The 21,055-nt window shown below is 43.0% G+C and overlaps 4 protein-coding genes across 19 annotated transcripts; 2 read left to right on the forward strand and 2 right to left on the reverse strand.

Moving 5' to 3' along the window:
• Nucleotides 1–2: 2 nt before the first annotated feature.
• xpot (exportin, tRNA (nuclear export receptor for tRNAs)) lies at nucleotides 3–10,576 on the forward strand. The gene is made up of 25 exons (XM_079453899.1): nucleotides 3–87; nucleotides 1,634–1,784; nucleotides 2,273–2,355; nucleotides 2,740–2,796; nucleotides 3,076–3,145; nucleotides 3,244–3,462; nucleotides 4,366–4,550; nucleotides 4,629–4,797; nucleotides 4,878–5,114; nucleotides 5,427–5,465; nucleotides 5,561–5,623; nucleotides 5,708–5,832; nucleotides 5,931–6,075; nucleotides 6,162–6,281; nucleotides 6,373–6,467; nucleotides 6,555–6,624; nucleotides 6,712–6,950; nucleotides 7,029–7,314; nucleotides 7,398–7,587; nucleotides 7,670–7,786; nucleotides 7,865–7,980; nucleotides 8,064–8,111; nucleotides 8,193–8,261; nucleotides 8,564–8,620; nucleotides 8,887–10,576. Exons 2-25 carry the CDS (start codon nucleotides 1,695–1,697, stop codon nucleotides 8,911–8,913), a joined length of 2,916 nt encoding a protein of 971 aa, XP_079310025.1. The 5' UTR covers nucleotides 3–87; nucleotides 1,634–1,694; the 3' UTR covers nucleotides 8,914–10,576.
• Nucleotides 10,460–14,591, reverse strand: rtcb (RNA 2',3'-cyclic phosphate and 5'-OH ligase). The gene is made up of 12 exons (XM_079453900.1): nucleotides 14,403–14,591; nucleotides 13,999–14,077; nucleotides 13,631–13,698; nucleotides 13,451–13,550; nucleotides 13,218–13,374; nucleotides 12,990–13,146; nucleotides 12,754–12,913; nucleotides 12,494–12,669; nucleotides 12,225–12,413; nucleotides 11,541–11,651; nucleotides 11,348–11,467; nucleotides 10,460–11,010 (listed from the first exon to the last, which is right to left on the reverse strand). The coding sequence occupies exons 1-12, from the start codon at nucleotides 14,493–14,495 to the stop codon at nucleotides 10,903–10,905; spliced, it is 1,518 nt and encodes a 505-aa protein (XP_079310026.1). The 5' UTR covers nucleotides 14,496–14,591; the 3' UTR covers nucleotides 10,460–10,902.
• Nucleotides 14,592–15,237: 646 nt separating this feature from the next.
• On the forward strand, nucleotides 15,238–18,598 carry fbxo7 (F-box protein 7). Of its 10 annotated transcripts, none has more exons than XM_079453902.1 (10): nucleotides 15,238–15,294; nucleotides 15,540–15,667; nucleotides 15,877–16,084; nucleotides 16,191–16,409; nucleotides 16,509–16,653; nucleotides 16,740–16,823; nucleotides 17,443–17,538; nucleotides 17,629–17,805; nucleotides 17,891–17,937; nucleotides 18,015–18,598. In XM_079453902.1, exons 2-10 carry the CDS (start codon nucleotides 15,546–15,548, stop codon nucleotides 18,327–18,329), a joined length of 1,413 nt encoding a protein of 470 aa, XP_079310028.1. In that variant the 5' UTR covers nucleotides 15,238–15,294; nucleotides 15,540–15,545; the 3' UTR covers nucleotides 18,330–18,598. The 10 variants fall into 10 exon arrangements, with proteins under 10 accessions (XP_079310028.1, XP_079310035.1, XP_079310032.1 ...); XM_079453909.1 differs by having other exon boundaries at nucleotides 15,257–15,294; nucleotides 15,465–15,667; XM_079453906.1 differs by having other exon boundaries at nucleotides 15,263–15,294; nucleotides 15,465–15,667; nucleotides 16,188–16,409.
• Nucleotides 18,324–21,044, reverse strand: echdc3 (enoyl CoA hydratase domain containing 3). 7 transcript variants are annotated; one of them, XM_079453918.1, is made up of 6 exons: nucleotides 20,556–20,771; nucleotides 20,368–20,424; nucleotides 20,233–20,281; nucleotides 19,540–19,661; nucleotides 19,163–19,461; nucleotides 18,452–19,061 (listed from the first exon to the last, which is right to left on the reverse strand). In XM_079453918.1, the coding sequence occupies exons 4-6, from the start codon at nucleotides 19,610–19,612 to the stop codon at nucleotides 18,729–18,731; spliced, it is 705 nt and encodes a 234-aa protein (XP_079310044.1). In that variant the 5' UTR covers nucleotides 19,613–19,661; nucleotides 20,233–20,281; nucleotides 20,368–20,424; nucleotides 20,556–20,771; the 3' UTR covers nucleotides 18,452–18,728. The 7 variants fall into 7 exon arrangements, with proteins under 7 accessions (XP_079310041.1, XP_079310044.1, XP_079310042.1 ...); XM_079453916.1 differs by lacking the exon at nucleotides 20,368–20,424 and having other exon boundaries at nucleotides 20,556–20,796; XM_079453921.1 differs by lacking the exon at nucleotides 20,368–20,424 and having other exon boundaries at nucleotides 20,715–20,762.
• Nucleotides 21,045–21,055: the final 11 nt, after the last annotated feature.

A 21,055-nucleotide genomic window follows, 5' to 3' on the forward strand; every position in this document is an offset into this window, starting at 1 on the left:
CCCGGCACGCCGCTGTCGAAGCATTTACATGCGCACTCGAGTCATTTGAACAGGGCGGATGGAGATGATGGAGCGGTAAAGTTCACGGTAAGGTGGGGTCACGATCACTTTATACACACGTTTACACGCTCGCGCTGTGATTTATTCGTCCGCAAGAAAGTTTCGCTCGAGGCTTTTGTCTGACAGCGCGCGCGGGGAGACGGCTGCGGTTCGAGTCGCCATTGAAACATTATTATCAAGTAATGAAGCCACGTGTGACTCAACACGACACAGACACTGACGTGGTCGCGTCACAGGTGCAGTATAGCGGAGGTTTGACGCTTTCTCGGCGTGTTTTCTAGGTCTGTCACGCCACGTTCGCGGAGGGGCGCGCGTGACATGCGTGTGTAAGCTAACAGCGCGAGTGGTCAAAAACGCGATTATTTTGATAGTACGTAGAGATAATCGATAATTAATCGACCAGCGTGAATAAATGTGTCTGTGCTTGTGTGTTGTGAACCATATGACCGCGATTATCGTGACTATTGGGCCCGTGTTGCATCAGAAAAACACTGGTGGTGTCGTCACACGTGAATACCGTGGCAATACCACGGTACTGTGTTGTATAACTTTGTACTGAACAATACTTTACTTGTATATCGTGAAACTGTGTGTTACGCATAGAAAAGTGTGAAGGTAATGTAATAACACACACGAACACCGCAACGGTATTACCGCGGTATTAGTGACAGTGTGTACAAAGTGAATGGGGTTGGTCGAGTCATCCTGAAAGTGCAAATTCAGCATATCGTTGGTTTGTAGTTTGTGCTTTTTGTTAAAAATACAGGCACATATACCATGTTTTACTTTAGCTTTTACTACAGTCAAGTCAAATGTAGTAAGAGCTATACCTTGTTACAGTATACTGTAGTAGCGCGATATACTGTAGTAAGCGCTCTGTTCATTTTTACTGCTTTAAAAGAGTACACTCACGTAAGACTTACTCGAGTTTAGCATGGTTAATCTAAAATAACGCTTCAGTATTTTTCCATGTTGGACAGTAGTCTTATTTTATTTAGATCCCTGGGATCTTTCTCTCTGTCCTACAGTTATACAGGAGACTACCGTGTCAAAATCAAATCTCTTTATTGTCACACACAAGTGTATTGTCATGTACACAAGTGTACTGATGCTGAATTTCTTGGGTACAAGACACTGTGCCATGGCAGTACCACCAACAAGATATGAAAAATGTACAATATACACAGATACAATAAATAATATACAATTGTACACACATTTCCATAATATACACATGGAAAACTGTATTCTCAAGAGACTTATGGATGCACGTATAGCAGTTTTATATATAACTTACTGTGATGTAACATGCTGTTTTTGTACATTTTTGTACTTTAAAATATTGTGTACTTGATAACTATATTAGTCTATTAATATTCTTAAGTGTCGACATGGTGTTACACTGTCTTGTTTTTCTGCCTCAGTTAATTCTCACTGTTTTCTGTGTTTATGGGCTGTATTGATCCTTCAGATGTTTGTTGTGTGTTCTTGTATCAGTGTTTATAGTCACAGGAGCTGGATGAACCTGCTTGAAGACTCATGTTGACGGATTTTCTTGTAATGTTTGTGTCAGATGTGTGAGTCCTGTGCGGAGGTTTGGAATAAACACATAACGGACAGCAGCTAACCCACGTATGGCCTGCGAGTCGGCTTTCCCTGCCATCATGGACGAGCAGGCCCTTATGGGACTGAACCCCAATGCTGACGCCTGCTACAGGCAGAGAGTGAGACACACACACACACACACACAGAGCTCAATGATAGACCCGCCCAAAGCTTTTATCCAAATTGACTTACAACGTTGACGAAACAACAATTCAATTGGCTGTCACCTTATTCTTCTCTTCCTAGTTTACAGGTCTGATATAAGATAAGACTTAACAACACTTTCTAGTTGCAATAAAACGATACCACTGGCACAGATGATGTTTAATTGCATGTTTTAATCATTTATTGTGTTTGTATGCATTGATGCAGTAAATGTACACTTCTAAATCGCTATGCATCATAACATTTATTATTTAAATTCAATAATGTATTTAAATATGAGAAGTATTCAAGGAATTCATGGGTGAAGTTCGTTTGACCGGTTTTCTGGTAGGGCAAAGTTACTTCATCTCTCATTCCTTGAATACAGTGTTACTGTACAAGAAGATAGAGAACAATCATACATGATAAACATTAGTGTAAACCCAGCTTGTGTGTGTTTCAGGCGCTGGCGTATTTCGAGCAGTTAAAGGAGTCTCTGGACGGTTGGGAGGTTTGTGCTGGAGCTCTGGTTAAAGGTCTTTACAGGTGAATATCAGACAGTTTATTCAATGACAAAAATCATAATCACTATTATTTTGGCCAAGAATGAGATCTCGATCATTTAACACGATTATTCAGACTTTTGAAGCAACATTGAAAAATAATGAAACTTAAATTATACTGAAACATGAATGTAAAGAAATAGCACAGCTGAGCTGCTGTAAAGGAAAGGATGCGATGTGGATTTATACCACAAGAAAAGAGAGGATTATACAAAATGGAATGCAGCACAATAATAGTTTTCATCTATTGGTTTGTTTTTGTAATGGTTGAAGGCCAAAATTGTGGATGATGATAAATTTAGGTGTAATTGCACAGCCCTAGCTGTAAAGAAACTTCACTGAATATTGTGACACGTTTCTCCTTTAGCGATGATCACGTGAAGTTCTTCTGCTTTCAAGTGCTGGAACACCAGATCAAGTTCAGGTATTTATTTTTACACACTTTAACAAATGATGTCCAGAAACATTTTGACAGTCTGTTTTTGAATGATTGTATGACCTCAAATAAACGGCTGCTACGAAGTCAAAAGGCAAGGGTTGGATTTTAAATGATCGCAATTTATTTTCTTAATGTGTAAATTATGATGAGGCATTTAATAAGAAAGTTGTGTTACTGTCCGTTTAAAAGTCTTCAAAATCACTGCCGAGCTACAGATGGTTGTGTATGAAGTAGATCAGATGCTGATTGTGTGTGTGTGTTCAGACATGGCTCTCTGACTGGTGCTCAACAGCAGCTGATCAGAGAGACTCTCATGAAGTGGTTACAGTCTCAGGTAGGTGTTTATTGGTCTTGTGTGTGTTAATAACGTGCGTGTGTGTGAGAGATGTGATTCATGTCTTTGGGTTCTCGTGTGTCTGTGTGTGTGTATAGCTGATGAACATTCAGCCTGAGAAGCCCTTCATCAGGAATAAAGCTGCTCAGGTTCTGGCCCTCACGTTTGTGACGGAGTATCTGACTCACTGGCCCAAGTTCTTCTTTGACATCCTGGCTCTGGTGGGGCTGAACCCCAACGGTGTGGACATCTACCTGCGGATGCTCATGGCCATAGATTGTGAAGTGGTGGATCGAGACATCCTGCACGGTCCTGAGGTACAGCCATCCTGCATGCATCTCTTCAAGCCGTGCAGTTTAAAAGTTTAAAGCGGAGAGGTGTTTTAAATAACAGAATTTAAGATTATATTAGTAAAACTCCGATTTGGGGGAATATTTAGTTCAGAGGTGGGAAGTAACAAAGTACTTGAGTACTGTACCTAAGGACAATTAAATGAATTTAGATCGAATTATCCGATTAATCCAATAAACAAACGTCCAACTAATCGATCATCAGAATAATGGTTAGTTGCAGCCCTGCTCATTAGTGCTGTATGTTAAACGACAGTCCCTTCCACACATTGCCACATCATATGACAAAATCATCATACACATACATTAAAGGAGCGCTTATTTGACCTGTATTAGTCCCGTGCAGAGCACCCAGCGCTTCCGTCTGTTTATCAAAGCATATTAACAGAAGTCTGTTCATGTTCTTCAGTCCAACTGACAGGTTTTGGGAAAGGTTATGATGTTAGTAAATGGAATGTGCTGTGCCTCCCTGCACAGAGCAGATGCGAAGAAAGATCATCTTAAAAATGTATTTTGTTGATCTTGCAGTTTAGTCCTACAGGGCTGAATGTATTTGATCTCTCTTTCTCTATTGCCCCGCTGTGTTTGCGTGTAAAAGATCTGGGTGCTGCGCCGTTCTTGCATTTGACGTCAAAGACGTCATGTTGTTATATTTAGTAAAGTTTAAAAACATTTTAATATTTGTGAATAGAATCGCTAGCAGATTGAATCAATATTCATTGCTAAACTTTTTTCTCCCGCCCCTGATGTCATATAACATGACAGACGTATATTTGCCAAAGCATTCAAAAAATGACATTGAGAATAATTCACAACAACTGATCATCTCTCTGTGTGTGTCCTGACTGTCCTTCTCTCTGCCCTCCACAGGCGACACGCAGAAACACGCTGATCAAAGACAACATGCGTGAGCAGTGCATCCCCGCTCTGGTGGAGTCCTGGTTCCAGATCCTTCAGTCGTACCAGCACACACACAGCGAGCTGACGTGCCAGTGTCTGGAGGTGGTGGGAGCGTACGTGTCCTGGATCGACCTCAACCTCATCGCCAATGACAGGTCAGAGTTTGTGAACTTCAACCTGAGGTTTATCTGTGTTTCTAGCTCCCAGTGCTCAGTGTTGATGTGTTTGTATAGGTTTGTGAACGTGTTGCTCAGTCACATGTCTATGGAGGAGTTGCGTGAGGAGGCCTGTGACTGTCTCTTTGAGATCGTCAATAAGGGAATGGATCCCGTAGACAAAACCAAACTGGTGGAGTCTCTGTGTCAAGTGCTGCAGTCCGCCGGCTTCTTTAACGTCCAGCAGGTGTGTGAATCTGTTCTTACAGCGGTGTCGTATCATTAAATAAACACACATGATGACACAGAACTTCTGTCTTCTGTCAGGAGGAGGATGTGGACTTTCTGGCGAAGTTCTCTCGTCTGGTCAACGGCATGGGTCAGTCTCTGGTGCTGAGCTGGTCGAAACTCTGTAAGACCGGTGATGCGAAGGTTGCCACGGAAACGCTGCATGCGGTGGAGGCGAAGGTCCCGCTGATGATACAGCTGCTAATTCACGAAGACGACGATATTTCAGCGAACATCGTGGGCTTCTGTTACGACTACCTGCATGTGCTCAAACAGGTGTGTGTCTGTCTGTCTGTCTGTGTGTGTGTCTGTGCGTGTCTGTCTGTGCGTGCCTGTCTGTCTGTGCGTGTCTGTCTGTCTGTGCGTGCGTGTCTGTCTGTGTGTGCGTGTCTGTCTGTGTGTGCGTGTCTGTCTGTGTGTGTGCGTGTCTGTCTGTGTGTGTGTCTGTGTGTGTGCGTGCGTGTGCGTGCGTGTCTTTCTGTGTGTGTGTCTGTGTGTGCGTGTGCGTGCGTATCTGTCTGTGTGTGTGTGTGTGTGCGCGTGTGTGTATGCGTGTGTGCGTTCATCTCTGACTGTGTGTTTGTGTAGCTTTCAGCTCTCAGTGATCAGCAGAAGAGCAACATCGAGGTAAAGCAGCATCACAGGTTCATTATATCACTGCTGTGTGTTGTTAGCGCTGTCATTCATGTTTGTTGTTGTTGTTGTTGATGTCATGGTAACAGGCGATCATGCTCGCTGTGATGAACAAACTGAAGTATGATGACGAGTATAACTTTGAGAACGAGGTGAGTCTGAAGAACAATGAGGTCTGTCTTTGTTTCACTCTTGATTGATGTGTCCTACAGTGTGGGTGTGTTTGTGTGTTTCAGGGTGAAGATGAGGCCATGTTTGTTGAGTACAGGAAACAGTTAAAGATGCTGCTCGACCGACTGGCTCAAGTGTCTCCTGAACTTCTGCTGGAGTCTGTACACAGAGTCTTCAACAACACAATGCAGTACGACACACACGCACACATTTCATAGATGTTTTTTGCAGAAACAGAATGTCTTGTTGTTTTGAAACACTAATGTGATTGCTCTGTGTGTGTTTCAGAAACTGGCGTGCGGTGGTGTTCATGGAGGTGGAGGTGGCCATCAGACTTCTGTACATGTTGGGTGAAGCTCTTCCGGCATCACACGGAGCTCATTTCTCTGGAGACGCAGCTAAAGCCAGCACACTGCAGGCCATGATGAGAACGGTGCGAGTCTGACAATACTGGTGTTCATACTGATACACAATTCAAACCTCCATCTTTCTGACACGTGCGTGTGTGTGTGTGTGTAGCTCATCTCCTGTGGTGTTAGTGAGTATCAGCATTCATCTGTCAGTCTGGAGTTCTTCGAGACAGTCGTCCGCTATGATAAGTTCTTCCTGGTGGAGCCGCAGCACATTCCCAACGTCCTAGTGAGTTTGGCAAAGTAGATCAGTTTGTCTAAACCTCCATACATCTGTTTTTGTTGACAGAAAATGTTCAATGCGTGTGTGTTTTGTTCAGATGGCCTTTTTAGATCAACGTGGTCTGAGGCACAGCAGTCCGAAGGTTCGCAGTCGCGTGGCTTACCTGTTCTCACGCTTCATCAAAACTCTGCAGTGAGTCTGACATCATAACCACACACACACACACAGGTGGCGTGTCTGTAGTTAACGTGACTGATGAACTTCTCTCGTTGTGTGCAGTAAACACATGAGCGCGTTCATCGAGGACATTCTGAGCAGAATACAGGACCTGCTGGAGCTCGCACCTCCGGTAACTGATCATCCCCACCCGTTTCACTTCTGCTCTCCTGTTAGTTTGACTCTGAAGGGGTTCAGTGTGTGTTGTGTCTGTCCGCAGGAGAACGGTTTTCCAGCTCTTCTCAGCAGTGATGATCAGCTCTTCATGTTTGAGACAGCTGGTGTGTTGATCGTGAGCGGAGAGAGTCCAGCCGAGCGCAAGCAAGCTCTGATGCACAGTCTCCTGTCGCCTCTGATGGAGGCTTTCCGTATGCTGCTGGCCAAACTGGCTCAGGAGACCGATGAGGAGAGACAGACGATACTGGCCGACTGCTTGAGTCACGCTGTGGGCTTTGCCAGGTATGCTTGTGGGGTTGAAACGTTTATAGCAACAACTTGAATTAAAATGATAGACGTGTGGCTTTTGTGTGTTTTCAGTCGCACCAGTAAAGCGTTCAGCAATAAGCAGACGGTGAAGCAGTGCGGCTGCTCTGAGGTTTATCTGGACTGTCTGCAGACCTTCCTGCCTGCTCTCAGCTGTCCCGTCCAGCGGGGGGCGCTACGCAGCGCCGTGCGTTCATTCCTGCACCGTATGATCATCTGTCTGGAGGAAGAGGTGCTGCCCTTCATCCCCGCCGCATCTCAACACATGCTGAAGGACTGCGAGCCCAAAGATCTGCAGGAGTTTATTCCTCTCATCAGTCAGATCACGGCCAAATTCAAGGTACGGATAGGCGCAGATGATCTGCCTTCACTTCACCTCATGAAACTCCAACACTGATCCTGATGTCTCTCTCCCGCTGGTAGAACCAGGTGTCTCCCTTCCTGCAGGAGATCTTCATGCCTCTGGTGATGGCTATATTTGAGGTGTTGTCTCGTCCGGCGGAGGAGAACGATCAGACGGCTGCGTTGGAGAAGCAGATGCTGAGACGAAGTTACTTCAGCTTCATTCAGACCATCGCCAGCAGCGGGATGAACGAGGTCATGGCCAGACAAGGTGAGACGCCGCCACAGTCCCGCTCTGATCTGCACACGCTTGTCTGAACACGTGAACTGATGGCTTTATCTTCGTCTGTTAGGTGCTGAAAATATCGAGCGTGTGCTGTTCACCATCATTCAGGGAGCTGTGGACTTCCCAGACCCCGTCGCTCAGAAAACCTGTTTCATCATCCTCTCCAGACTGGTGGAGCTCTGGGGTACACGTGTGAACAACAGCAGCTGTTTGATTCTGAAAACGAGGACTGATTGATTTCATGACTTCTTCTGTCTCTCAGGTGGAAAAGACGGTTTGGTGGGATTCCCAGATTTCATCTATAAGCACATCGTCCCAGCATGCTTCATGGCCCCTCTCAAGCCGACCTTTGACCTTTCAGACGCTCAGACTGTTCTGGTAAGTTAGTAACAGCTTGTATTAAACATGGTGGTGTTGAGGGGGATGTGTCCGTGATGTTGTTGTTGTTGTGTTTTTTTTAGACGCTGTCTGAGTGCACACTGACTCTACACATGATTCATCTCAAGAGAGTGAGTCTGATCTCATACAGCACACTTTAGTTGTGTGTGTGTGTGTGTTTGTGTGTAACACAATCTGTTGTGTGTGTTCAGGGTCCAGAGAGTGTTCAGTTTCTGCAGGAGTATCTGCCCTCTCTACAGGTCTCGCCTGAGATCACACAGGTGCCTCATCATGCATCTCAATCACAAACTAGGGAATCAGATTTTATTATTTAAATGGTGTGAAATAATCCAGTAAATCAAGCAGAGGTACAGTGGGGAAAATAATTTCTCATATATATATCAATTTATAACCTTTATATAAAACATTTCACCTATTATAGACCCGTCTTTTCTTTGTAAGCAGGCGGCAAACTTACAAAATCAGCAGGAGATCAAATAATTATATCCCTCAGTGTACGTTGTTAACAAGACTGAAGTGTCACAAAATGTGCGAGCATCTGTTAACTGTGATTTTCCTTCAGGAACTGTGTCAAGTACTTCAGCAGCCGGAAGTCAAGGTTCTGAAAAACTACATGAAGGTACTTTTTAGCGATCTGATGTTCTGAACACTTTTGGGGAAATCCATCAGATAAAAAATTTTCATTCTAATCCATTTATTATAGTAAAGATTTTTTTTGCACAAAATGCCCATTGAAATGCAGGTCTGCAGTTTTGCATGAACATAGGAATTTATAAAACATCGTTCGTACACACACTTTCAGGATCAAATCTATACAATGTGTTCTACGCATGGTCTTTGTTTTAGATGTGCTTGAATTAAATTGTTGTTGTTGTATGTCTCCAGGCTTTCTTCCAGCAGGCCAAACTTTAAAACTGGAATCGTCTGGTGGAGCATTTCAGGAGCTCAGCCGTTACTTCCAGAACACCATAACAGAGCTTAGCATATGAGCTACTTTTGCACTTAAAGAGAAGCTTAACCACACCCATCCTGTCTGCGGGACACGGACCCCCAACAGGAGTCACGTGGGGACCACGCCCCTACACCGACCCCGGCCCAATCAGAGCCGTGCTCTCCATGTGGGATTAGTCGCCTGGACTAAAGAGGTGGTACTACGAGTCAAGATGAGAGCCAATGGCAAGTTTGCAGGTGGGGTTTGTGAGGGTGGAGCTTCAGTCTTGGGACAGCATTTCAAAGGAAAGTCGGAGGTTTAATGGTTTCCTGTTGAAATTGGCAGAAATTATTTTGGGGAATGTTTTGATCTAAATGTTACAGAAGTTAGAGGTTAGCAAGATTACTTTGACGAAAGGTTTATTTAATTCCGTTGTTTTGAATCGGGGGATGTTTTTTAATTTCAGTATAAGGGCCGGTTTAAGACTGTGTATTTAAATATTACATAAAAAAACTAATCTTGTGATCATGAAGAGTAGCTTTTAGTTTGAAGTGATGAGGTTAACATGGAAGTGCTCTGATCTGGGCGTAACGCCATCTGTTTTGGGTCTAAAATTTGTTTAGACACTTTTTTTTACATCGTTTTTGTTTTTAAATTCATTGTTTTCTGCTTATCAGTCAGCAAACCACCCTCTCCCATCGTTTTCTCTCCCAATTTTCAGTTGGTCCTTCACTTTTCTATGATAATTTGCAATCTGTTATTTGAATTATGCAATGTTACAAACTGACAATTCTTCAGTGAGGTTTGACCTCTGGATCTGCAGGGTGTGACGTTTTCACTTCAGTTTAACCCTGAATTTAGCATGTTCAGTAAGTTTTGACCAGGTTTAGCATCTAATCTCTCTGTAAGATGTTAAGACTGACAGAACTAGATATTATTGACAATCCGTATTGTATTTTGAGACGTCTCGCACGCTGCAGGTCCATCATGGCACAGTTCTGTGTGTTAACTTAACTGTAAGATGGTGGTTCATGTCTCCCAGCATTGATCTGTCACTTGCATTGGCTTTAAAGTCATCCAAAAAAGACAATTCTATCATTACTTACCCTCAGTTTAGATCTGTGTGACTTTCTAATGCAGCACAAAAAAAGATTTATTGAAGAATGTTGATAACAGAACAGCACCCGTTTACTTCTATTGTACAGATACAAAACCAATGCAGGTGAAAATGTGCTGTTGGGTTACCAACATACTTAAATATATCTTGTTCTACAGAAGAAAGTCAGAAACACAAGTTTAAAACTACGAGCGAGTAAATGACAGAATTTTAATTTTTTGGGGGAAACTACCACTTTAAAAAAATATGTAAATCCCCAAAACAGAAGAAGCACTTTGCCATGAACTGAAATGTAATTTCTATGACAATGTTTTCTGCTTGTAATGATCCATGAACTTCAGATAAAGTAATGCACCAGTCCTGCCCTTTAAACCCCACTGCATTCATGCCAAAAAAGAGAAAGACAGATGCACATCTTTGTGTAAACTTGATTTATTTTTGATATGCTGGGACATGCCCACACTTTCCCCATTGTAGATTTTTTCTGTCATAACCAATAAAGTATTTACTAATCTCACAGGTAAGCGTTTATTCCCCAGAGGTCAGCAGCTGTGTTTGGACTTCATGTGGCGCTGCACAGAACGCTCAGCACGAAAGAATTGAGAGACGCTGATCGGTCTGTGCAGTACCACACAACTAACGTCATATCAACATATCTTCAACATAAATTACTGTTATTAGTTTTTCCCTGTGCAAACCCTTCTACCATAAATCCTAAACACATGACTGTTTCTGACAGTCCTTTCACCTTCATAAGTGCAGTGTTCAAAAACACAACAGTATTTGATTGACAGCTTGTTTCAGGATATCTCATCCCTGCGCTGTCGTCCTGTTAGGCTGTTTTCTTCTGTGTTTAACCTTTAATGACAGCAATGGGGCGGAGCTTGATGGCCTTCTTACTGATGCCTGCGTCATGACACGTGTTTACCACATCTGTGACGTTCTTGTAAGACTCTGGTGCCTGATGGTCATCAAAAAACAAGTGTTAAAACATGCTGAGATTTATATTTAAAATCAGATGCTAAAAATTACATCTGTTTTTTTCCAAGTAGGTAATGCCTAAAGTTAAAGATGCAAACTGTATCCGAATGTTTTCACAAAGTCAAATGACATGAATTAATTTAACCCAAAATAGTTATGGACTGCAGTGTTTACCTTTTAGATTACAAACGTATCAATGAAATTAAATGCATTGTATTACAATTACTACAGAAAGATTGAAACCAAAAAAGTCTTGCTACTCCGACATCGAAGATAAAACATGAATAAAGTGCAACGACACTGGGAGCTTTTCTCACCTCCTCCATCACTAGTTTGGGTGATGCCACTCTGATGGCGATGCCCTTGTCTGCCAGTTTATCGAGAACATCCTGGAAGTCCAGGTTTCTTCTGGATTTGGCTCTGGACAGTGCTCGACCCTGCGGCGTTCACAAACACAGGTAAGCAGGTGACATCACAACCACTCGTATCACAATCTGTTATGTGACTCACCGCCCCATGACACGTGGTGCCGAAGGTCTCGGTCATGCCCTGTTCTGTTCCTGTCAACACGTAACTACATGTACCCATCGTTCCTCCAATCAACACTGGCTGACCGGTGAGCTGGAAAAGAGAAACGGACCAGAAATAAAATAACACTTCTGTCATTTAATCAACCTTTTATTGTTCTGAACCTGTGGCACTTTAAAGACAATAAAATATATATTTACGCACCCATGTTTCACTCAAACATAAGGCCTTTTTAATTCTTTGAAACAAAACAGTTTCCAGGTAGAATATTGTGATTTCCTCTTAAGCGTCAAAATTATAACCCTTCATGACGTAATGGATTATGCTGTGGTTGTTTTTATAGTAGTTTGACTTTTTATCCTGCTTTAAGGACTCTTGGATTATATAACACGAGTCACATCAAGTTTAATGAATCTTTGGCATCCTTTTGAACAAAATAACCCCAAAACAATACTTAAAACTTGGGTTTTAAAGAATAAGCCATAGGGAACCAACTCTTGCAATATTGGACTGTAATAATCTAATTTTCAGACTAACATTACTAGATACATTATCTCTGCGGTGTGAACTTTGTCTACGCATAATGAAATTATGCTCTGAATGTTTTTTACAGCTACACAACAGAAGTTCCATATAACATGAGAGTACTAACACACACTAAGTTACCTGATAGTCGACAGGTATGAGTGGGTGATGAGGAGGAAACGCTCGTGTTGAGCCCTTCCTGTGCACCAGAAGAGTCTTCTGTTTGCCATCCACCATGTGCTCCTCAACCTTGGCGATGTTGTGCGACACGTCGTAGATGACATGCATGTCCAGATCATCTGGCGTGGTGTTGAACACTTTGGAGAAGGCCTGAAGTTCAGAGTAAATGCACATCAACACTGATGAACTGTTAATGCAGTTTTGAACAAACACACAATCAATCTTCTGACCTGTCGAGTGAGGAAGGTCATGGAGGATCGGTTGACCCAGGCGTAGTTACCAGCTGCAGCCATCCCCTTCAGATAGTCCTGACCTTCAGTAGACATGGCGCGAGCGCAGGCCAGCTGACGGTCATTAACTATGATCTTATCTCTCTTCATGGCCTTCTCCATGGCAACCAGAGCATCTGTGTGACAGACAGAGAGGATAAGGATGACGTCATTAGTTTGACACCTGATCCATAGTGCATTGCGGGTGGGGTTGTGCTCACCTGTCGCCACCTGGTGGCCGAGACCTCGACTTCCGCTGTGGATCATAACACACACCTGTCCCTTATGATCGATGCCCATCTTCTTGGCTGCATAATCATTATAGATCTCATCTACCACCTGAATCTCAGCATAGTGGTTTCCTGCACCCAGAGTTCCCAACTACACAACAGCAGGGAGAAAAACTTGATTCAACTATAAGACACACAACAATGTGCCGGTGTGAGTGTTTGTGTACCTGTGGCAGTCCTCTCTTCTTAGCTTTGGATGAGACTTTGGATGGATCAGCCTGCAGCATTCTGCCGTATTCCTCACAGTGTTCTTTATCCTCGGCCCAGGCGTATCCCTCCCTCAGAGACCAGTCCACACCCATCTCCAGAGCCTCCTCCAGGTCTCTACACACACAAAGCTTTTAACTCATTATCGAAACAAAATATATTTTCTGTCTTGTGTTTCTCCTGTTTACTTTGCACTCATGGGAATGACGCCCTTGGATCCGACCCCAACAGGAATGTGGTCAAACATGGACTGCGCCAGCTGCTCTTTCACCGGCTGTACGTCCCCCTCGTCCAGGTTTGTCCGCAGCAGACGCACACCACAGTTGATATCAAACCCGACACCACCTGCACGGGAGACACACTCAGAGCGGTCACATTTACTGTAGGAACAGGTGTATTTAAAGCAGGTGGGATTGCGTACCAGGAGAGACGACAGAGTCCGGATTGTCCATGTCAAACGCAGCCATGTTTCCGATGGCAAACCCGTATCCAGAGTGAACGTCAGGTAACCCAATAGACCTCTGCAGAACCCAGACATGACACACGGTTCAACGTAAACTCTACAGCGGAGCTAAACACGGATACATTACCCTCAACTCACATGTACAATTCCTGGAAGGGCAGCAACGTTTCCAATTTGTTTCATAGCAGGCAGAAATCCACCAAATCCTGTGAACACAAATGTGTTCATTTATATACAGACATCCATCTCTGTTTGTGTTTACTGACATAGTCAAACATTATAATGTGTTGGGTTCAAAAAGAGTTTAAAGACTGAAACATCAATGAAAAGAATAGATGTAGATTTCTCCTGTTTATCTTTAAACTCGAGCCTAATTGTAAAAAAACTTCATACCAACAATACTGACTTTATTCATGGTTTTAAACTGTTATCCAAGCATTTATTGTATGCAATACACTCGACTATAGTGTTTTATGACTTAAAGCACCGGGTGTGTTTGACGTCACCTCCTCCACGACACGCGTTTCTGAGCTCTTCAAAGATCAGTTTCTCCAGAGGATCATTGACATAGAAAATTCCCTCAACCTGGATGTCAAATCAAACATTTCATCACTTTAATAGTCCACTAGATCATCAGCAACACGTGCCATCTTAACAACATATCTACGTCACATCACAGAAACACTAGTAATGCGGACATTTAGAAATATATGATGACGAGCAATGTTTGTCAAATTTATATTCCATTAAAGTATGTCACAAGAGCCGTAAAAAATAAAGCGACTACAAGAGCCGTTTAATATTCGCATAATTGTGCTAATCAGAGATTAAGGTTTGACGGGTTTTTAATGTGTTCAAACTTCTGTCTGTACGTCGTCACACACACGTTCGCTTCATTTGTGATTTTTACCTGCATATTCGGCACGAAACCTTTCTTAATCCTCCAGCAGTTCTTATCAATTTTATCCAGATACTGCAGCTCATCGTTGTAACTGCGACTCATTTTCAAAGTTTAAGTTTTAACTCCTTTTTCGACTAGAAAGCACAATCACGCCCGCAGCGCGTCTTCTTCTGTGGTTTCACTGCCGGCTGTCGCAGTGAGCGTCTTTATCGCCGCCTGTTGTTCACATGCGCGTACTGCAGCAAAAGTGCAGTTTTAGTCATTGATGATTTATTTGTACACGTTTGGTTTATTAACGTATTATATCTAATAATTTGGTGAATTGTAAAATGTGTTTTTGAAACAGAATGAAGTCCACTGATATTGAAACACAAAGTATAAAACGGCTCAAGAACGCAAGTGTGACCAGCAGATGGCAGCATTGTAGCGAAACATACTTCTCAGATCATAACAGCGAACATTTTAATTTCGCGTCTTTATTTAGCTTGTTGCTATATTCACTACACAATATCACAAATACTGTAACAATCCAAACAATCGAGTACTTCTTTAATACCTTAATTTATTAATACCTTAATTATACCTTTTATTTCGTATCTAAATGTATTTTACATACTATAGTTATTTTCTTTCTCCTATTACCGAGTACTATTAAATACATTTCAAATAATAAAGTAATGATGTTTTTTAATACAATATTATAGTATCACTTTCATATATATATATATATATGAAGTTATATAAGTGTTTTATTATTTTCACATTTTGCTACTAGTTGTATATTTATATAAGCATGTGTAAGTGACAAATAAAAAGACACGCTTAGGGCTTTTATTTTGAAATACATTTCCCAGAGAATCTCTGGCTTCACTGCGCTCGTGCTGTTGTGACGTATCTGCAGGTGGGTGATGTTCTGTGATGTTTACATGTCTCGTTTATCACGCTAATATTTAAATCAACGCCTTTAGCTTCATTTATATATGTTAACTTGGCAGTAACTTGTAATAACATTGCGGTTAGGCTAAAATATCGCTGGTTGTCTGTTTGTATACTTTAAACGGTTGTTTTAAGGAGCGTGTCATTTAATACGAGCGCTTACGCTGAAATGAAAGTGAATTATAAAGGCGGATCTCGGGTGACCTGCAGGTCAGAATGAAGCTCCGGGTGAGAATCAACAATCAAACCCACAGACTGCAGCTGGACGGACCGGAACCGAGTCTGTCTGATCTCAGTGATCGGATCAGAGACACTCTGCTGTCCGAATGTGGGTCGAGGTGAGATTGAGTTTATCTGCAGCTTTATAGAGTCATGAAATCAGTTTATATATTTATAATAACTGTATTGATTTATCATGGCATTTTCTATGATGATATGAATAGTTCAGTGTATGTGAAAAACTAACCCCTCTAATAGTTCAGTGTATGTGAAAACTAACCTCTGTCTCTCTCTCTCTCTCTCTGTCTCTCTCTCTCTCTCTGTGCAGCTCTGATGTGGAGTTTAATCTGTCTCTGAACGGGAAGGAGGTTCTGGTAGACACAGGCCAGACTCTCTCCTCCTGCGGGGTGGTCTCTGGTGATATGATCAGTGTGATTTTACCCCCTGGCAGCTCGCAGGAGACACAAACTGCCCCACATAACCCGAGCAGTGCCGGTGTCCGGCAGGTGCAGAATCAGATGGACTCGAGTGAGGAGGCGAGTACTGACCCGCTCACCTCTGAAGCTCTTAAAACTGTCCTGAAGAGAAACACTGAGAGTTAAATGAAATCAATAATTATTGTCTATGTGTGCATCTCAGCAGTCAGGACGCAGTGAGCAGGAGCAGTGGGTGGAGGGAGATGAAGGAGGCGTGGTCAGCGCAGGCTCCGCCCCTCTGCCGCTGCTGTGCTGTGAGACTGTGGAGGGTGAGATTCCTCACGCTCTGGAGAGGCTGCTGGACTCGGCGAGCTGTCAGAAGCCGTCAGACTGTCTGATGCTGTCGATACATCTGATGCTGCTGGAGACCGGATTCATTCCGCAGGTCAGAGTTCACCTGACCCCTCACACGCTCCTATTCCAATCAAATCCGAACCTTCACAATGTGAAATGCTTATGTGAACTCTTGTCTCATTGGTCTCAGGGTTGGAACGTGAACTCAGGTGAGATGCCGATTGGCTGGCGGTCAGCAGGGGGCGTGTACAGGATTCAGTATGGTCATCCTCTTCTGGAGAACAGTGCGGTTACAGTGGTCGCTGTGCCGATGGGCCAAACTCTTGTCATTAATGGTATGTCAGTATGAATACAGCAGCATTGATTCACTCCGTCCTGTCTGAACTCGTAAAGATTTCACTGTATTTTATTGTATAAACAGCTGTTCTGAAGATGGACAGAAGTTTGGAAAGCTCTCGTAAGTTGACGCTGAAACTAGATGATCATGTCACACCTGACTCGGCAGGTAAGAGTGCAAAGCAAAAGTGAACGTATCACGGGTAGCATTAGTCTATATCCCGACCCTTCACACAACATGAGTGGCATTCTCTTCTGCACAGTTACATCATTCCACCTCCTTTAAAAATCCAGTGTAAACTTGACGGTTTCGTACATCGTCATCAAGTACAAGTATGATGTTAACTTCACTTACATTTACATTTAGTCATTTAGCAGACGCTTTAATCCAAAGCGATTTACAGATGAGGAAACATTGGAAGCAACCCTTGCAAGTATAATTGCTGTAAAATAATGACTGAGCTAGTCAGAGTATACAGTACTTCAAATGTACTTTCATAAAAAGTATTGAACTGTCAGTATACCTATAAGGTCAATTGTAACGTAGTGTACTGTTGGAGTGTACTTAAAGAGTATTTTATAAACTAAAAAGTGGAACAATTTAGTCCCTACACAGAATACTTAAAATACACTGATATTATTATACTTAATATAAAGTTTAAAATATGAATATTGTTGAACTTAAGTATACTTTTTTAAAAGGGCGATCAGGCTTTAACATTTTCTCTCTCTCTCTCTCTCTCTCTCTCTCTCTCTCTCTCTCTCTCTCTCTCTCTCTCTCTCTGCAGGTGTAAGCACAGGTGTGGTTTACAGAGACTTACGGAAACTCTCTCGTCTGTTTAAAGATCAGCTGGTGTATCCGCTCATGGCCGCTGCCAGACAGGGTGATTATTCCTCACACACACACACACACACACACGTGTTTACTATATCATGTGGTATGTTGTGTGTTTTTTATACTGTGTGTGTGTTAGCGCTGGGACTGCCCGCTCTCTTCGGTCTTGCCGTTCTTCCTCCTGAGCTGCTGTTACGTGTTCTTCGTCTGTTGGACGTCACGTCTCTCGTCTCGCTGTCGACTGTGTGTCGAGATCTGAACGCTGCCACCCAGGATCCATCGCTCTGGAGACACCTGCTGCACAGAGACTTTAGGGGTAACATCACAAACGCACACACTACACAAACACTCATCACAAATGTGTCTATCTAAAGCTGGTGTGTTGTTGTGTGTGTGTGCAGTGTGTTATCCGGCCGGGACTCAGCACAGAGACACAGATTGGAGAAACGTGAGTCTGCACTTCAAGTTTTGTTAATAATCTGATTTAACAAAACTCAACGTCTTGGATTTTTGTTTTGTCATTAGGTTTACAGGATGAAATATAAGCAGCGGAAGGAGATGGAGCGCAGGAGCAGATGCAGGTTTTACCCTCCCCACCTGCCCCCCATTTACCCTCTTGCCCCCGTTGCACCTGCCCCTATCCCCCTTCCCCTTTACCCCTACCCACCCGGCATCATTGGTGGAGATTATGACCAAACGCCTGTCATCCTGCCCCGCCCACGCTTTGACCCCATTGGTCCGCTCCCGGGTCATCTTCCAGGCGCAGACTTTCCCATTGGCCGGCGTTCTCTCAGGCCGGGAGGAAACCGAGCGGCGGACATCAGGAGAGGATTTATCTGAACGCCAGAACTTGAACATTTTCAGCACAGATTTATAAAGTCAGATTGTCATTTTTCCTATTTTGAAGCAGATATTCTTTGTGTGATTTCTTCATTAAATCCTTTATACATAATGCAGACGTTACTGACTAAAATAGGCAGATTTATTCAAATTTACATTGACACCATTAAGGTATTTTTTTCAAGTATGCAAATGAAATGATATTTTTGCTTTTGACACAATAAAAAAGTCATTGGTCAAACCAATTATAAGAGGGAAAATATCTCCACAAAACATCTCAGCTAAATAATTTTTTTATTGAACGTTACATTAAGAATGTTAAATTTGAACAGGATATTTCTGGCAGGTCTTATGTTTGATTGCTGTGAGTTCAAACCGAATATGCGTGTCAGTGTTGAATCACGTGTGGATTTTCTCTGGACTGTTGCTCCAGACCGGACGTCTTTTCTCCAGGAATGCCCTGATGCCCTCCTGCCCGTCCTGAAGCTCCAGGTTCTCCAGCATGGCAGCGCAGGCGGACGCGTACGCTGCGTCTCGACTCTGAGACATCTGTTTGTTAAACGCAGCTTTCCCCAGAGCGACCACAGGCCGACTGGACTCACACACCCGTCTGGCAACGGCCAGTGTCTCCTCCTCCAACTGCTCCTCTCTCACCACCTTACTGACCAGTCCGTGCATTAGAGCATCCTGAGCTGAGATGGGTCGGCCCGTGAACAACATCTCCATGGCAACCTGAAAGAGAAGGACTATTGTAAATGGGTCATGTATTTTTGCTGCAAAAGGTTCTGGTTCCTTTAAATGAGTTTTAAAGTCAAGGGTTGAGTGACAGTCACCTTTCTGGGTACGGCTCGCCCTAACGCCACACCCGGGGTGGAGCAGAACAGACCCACATTGACTCCTGGAGTAGCGAAGGTGGATTTATCTGTTGCTATGGCAATATCACAGCTGGCGACTAACTGGCAACCCGCTGCAGTGGCGACGCCGTTCACCATAGCAATGACCGGCACGGGAATGTCCTGAATCAGGGTCATGACCTCTGAACACGTCTGGAACACCTTGCTGTGGTAGTCTGGACCCTGTATGGAGGTCAGCTCCTTAAGGTCATGACCTGATGAAAACACTGGACCCTGCCCTGCAGACAGATAGATAGAGAGAGTCAGCACCAGGTTTGTAGATTGTTATGTTGAATGTTTTATTCTGAGAGTTTTGCCTGATATGACGATCACTCTCAGGTCTTCACTGTCTAAATCTGTCAGAATGTTTTCTCTCAGTGATTCCAGCATGGGCAGAGACAACGTGTTTCTCTTCTTGGGATTATTCAGAATAATCCTCCTGAAATGATCACATGATGGGTAACAACAACAGCAACTCAACACTGACCCAAAACCACACTCAACAAGTACGGTTTAGTTATTGAATAGACACCCACAAAGCAATATAAAGTGAGTTAATACAGCATGTATTTCATGCAGCCTGATAAGGTAGGTTTCATATTTGCACTTTTGGACTTTCGCTTCAATAGCTTTCTTAATATGCAATGAAAAGGTGTCATTTAATTTTATTAGCATTTCCAACTGTTAAAAAAGCAACGTGGCGGCAGAACGTGCTTGAGAGCGAGGCACACTTTCTGCTCTGCATACAGTATTTACCAAAGTCATTTTCAGGACATAAGTTTAAATGAATAAATAGATTCATCTACCAAAAAAAAAATGAATGAATCAGTAAATTAATGAAACGACAGAAAAAAATCAGTGCTCTAGTGATGAGTGTTTGACGTCATGATGTATAGGACACTTGTTAGGGGTCAGACTCTCATGTCAAGGTCACACTGATCACCTGTTTGAACCCTGCCGGAGCAGATTTGGGTAGGAATTGCTTCACATCTAAATGAATAGTTTTTTACCTCTATCGCTGATGTTATTGATGCAAGGATGGATGAAATATCTATTTCACTGTAAAGAAAAATGGAACAGTTTTAATATAAATGCTCAGGGAAATGACACAATTCCACTCGGGTCCTAAACTGAAATCAAAGTACATCCCTATGAATGAATGAAATCCTCTTTAAAGCGCTTATTAGTCACTGAGATGGTCTCTGTGGATGAAGGGGATGAGATGGCTTTACCATTCTAACTGATTGAATTGATTGATGTTGCGGATTGTAAGTTAGTTTGTTTTCATGAATGTCGGCGGAGGTCCGAATGTGCGAATATGAAACCAACTCACTGACATCAGATGCGAGTTCAACACCTGATTCCGTTCTGCTGGTGTCTCAGAGTCAAAGAATCGGACTTCACATTTCTCCGTGAGATACTCAACGATCTCCTGTTGCACTTCAGAAGGTTTGACAGTCTATAAAACCCGCTGAAGTTCATGTTTACCCACCGCAGAGAAGCGCAGCGCCACAGTTACAACACCGGAAACGCTCGTCCTGATCTCTCCAACATAAAAGTCCCCGCTCATGAGCAATATTGCCAAAGCCTGTGCGAATAATAAAAGTTATGCGTGTTTTCATCACAGTTTTCCCGTTTATGAGGTTTTCAGTTTTAGTTTTAAGATTAGACGCCATGAAAGTAATAATCTTATCACGGCTTACAATTATTAAAACTAGGAATGTATTCACGTATAATACATTATCGACCACTAGGATCAATCGCTCAGGTGTGTTTCTCTTTGTATGTCGTTTAGGATAAAAGCCAAATCGACAGTAGTATCCAGCTCGTGCC

The sequence above is a fragment of the Barbatula barbatula genome (assembly GCF_947034865.1).
Source record: "Barbatula barbatula genome assembly, chromosome: 4".
Lineage (NCBI taxonomy): Eukaryota > Metazoa > Chordata > Actinopteri > Cypriniformes > Nemacheilidae > Barbatula > Barbatula barbatula.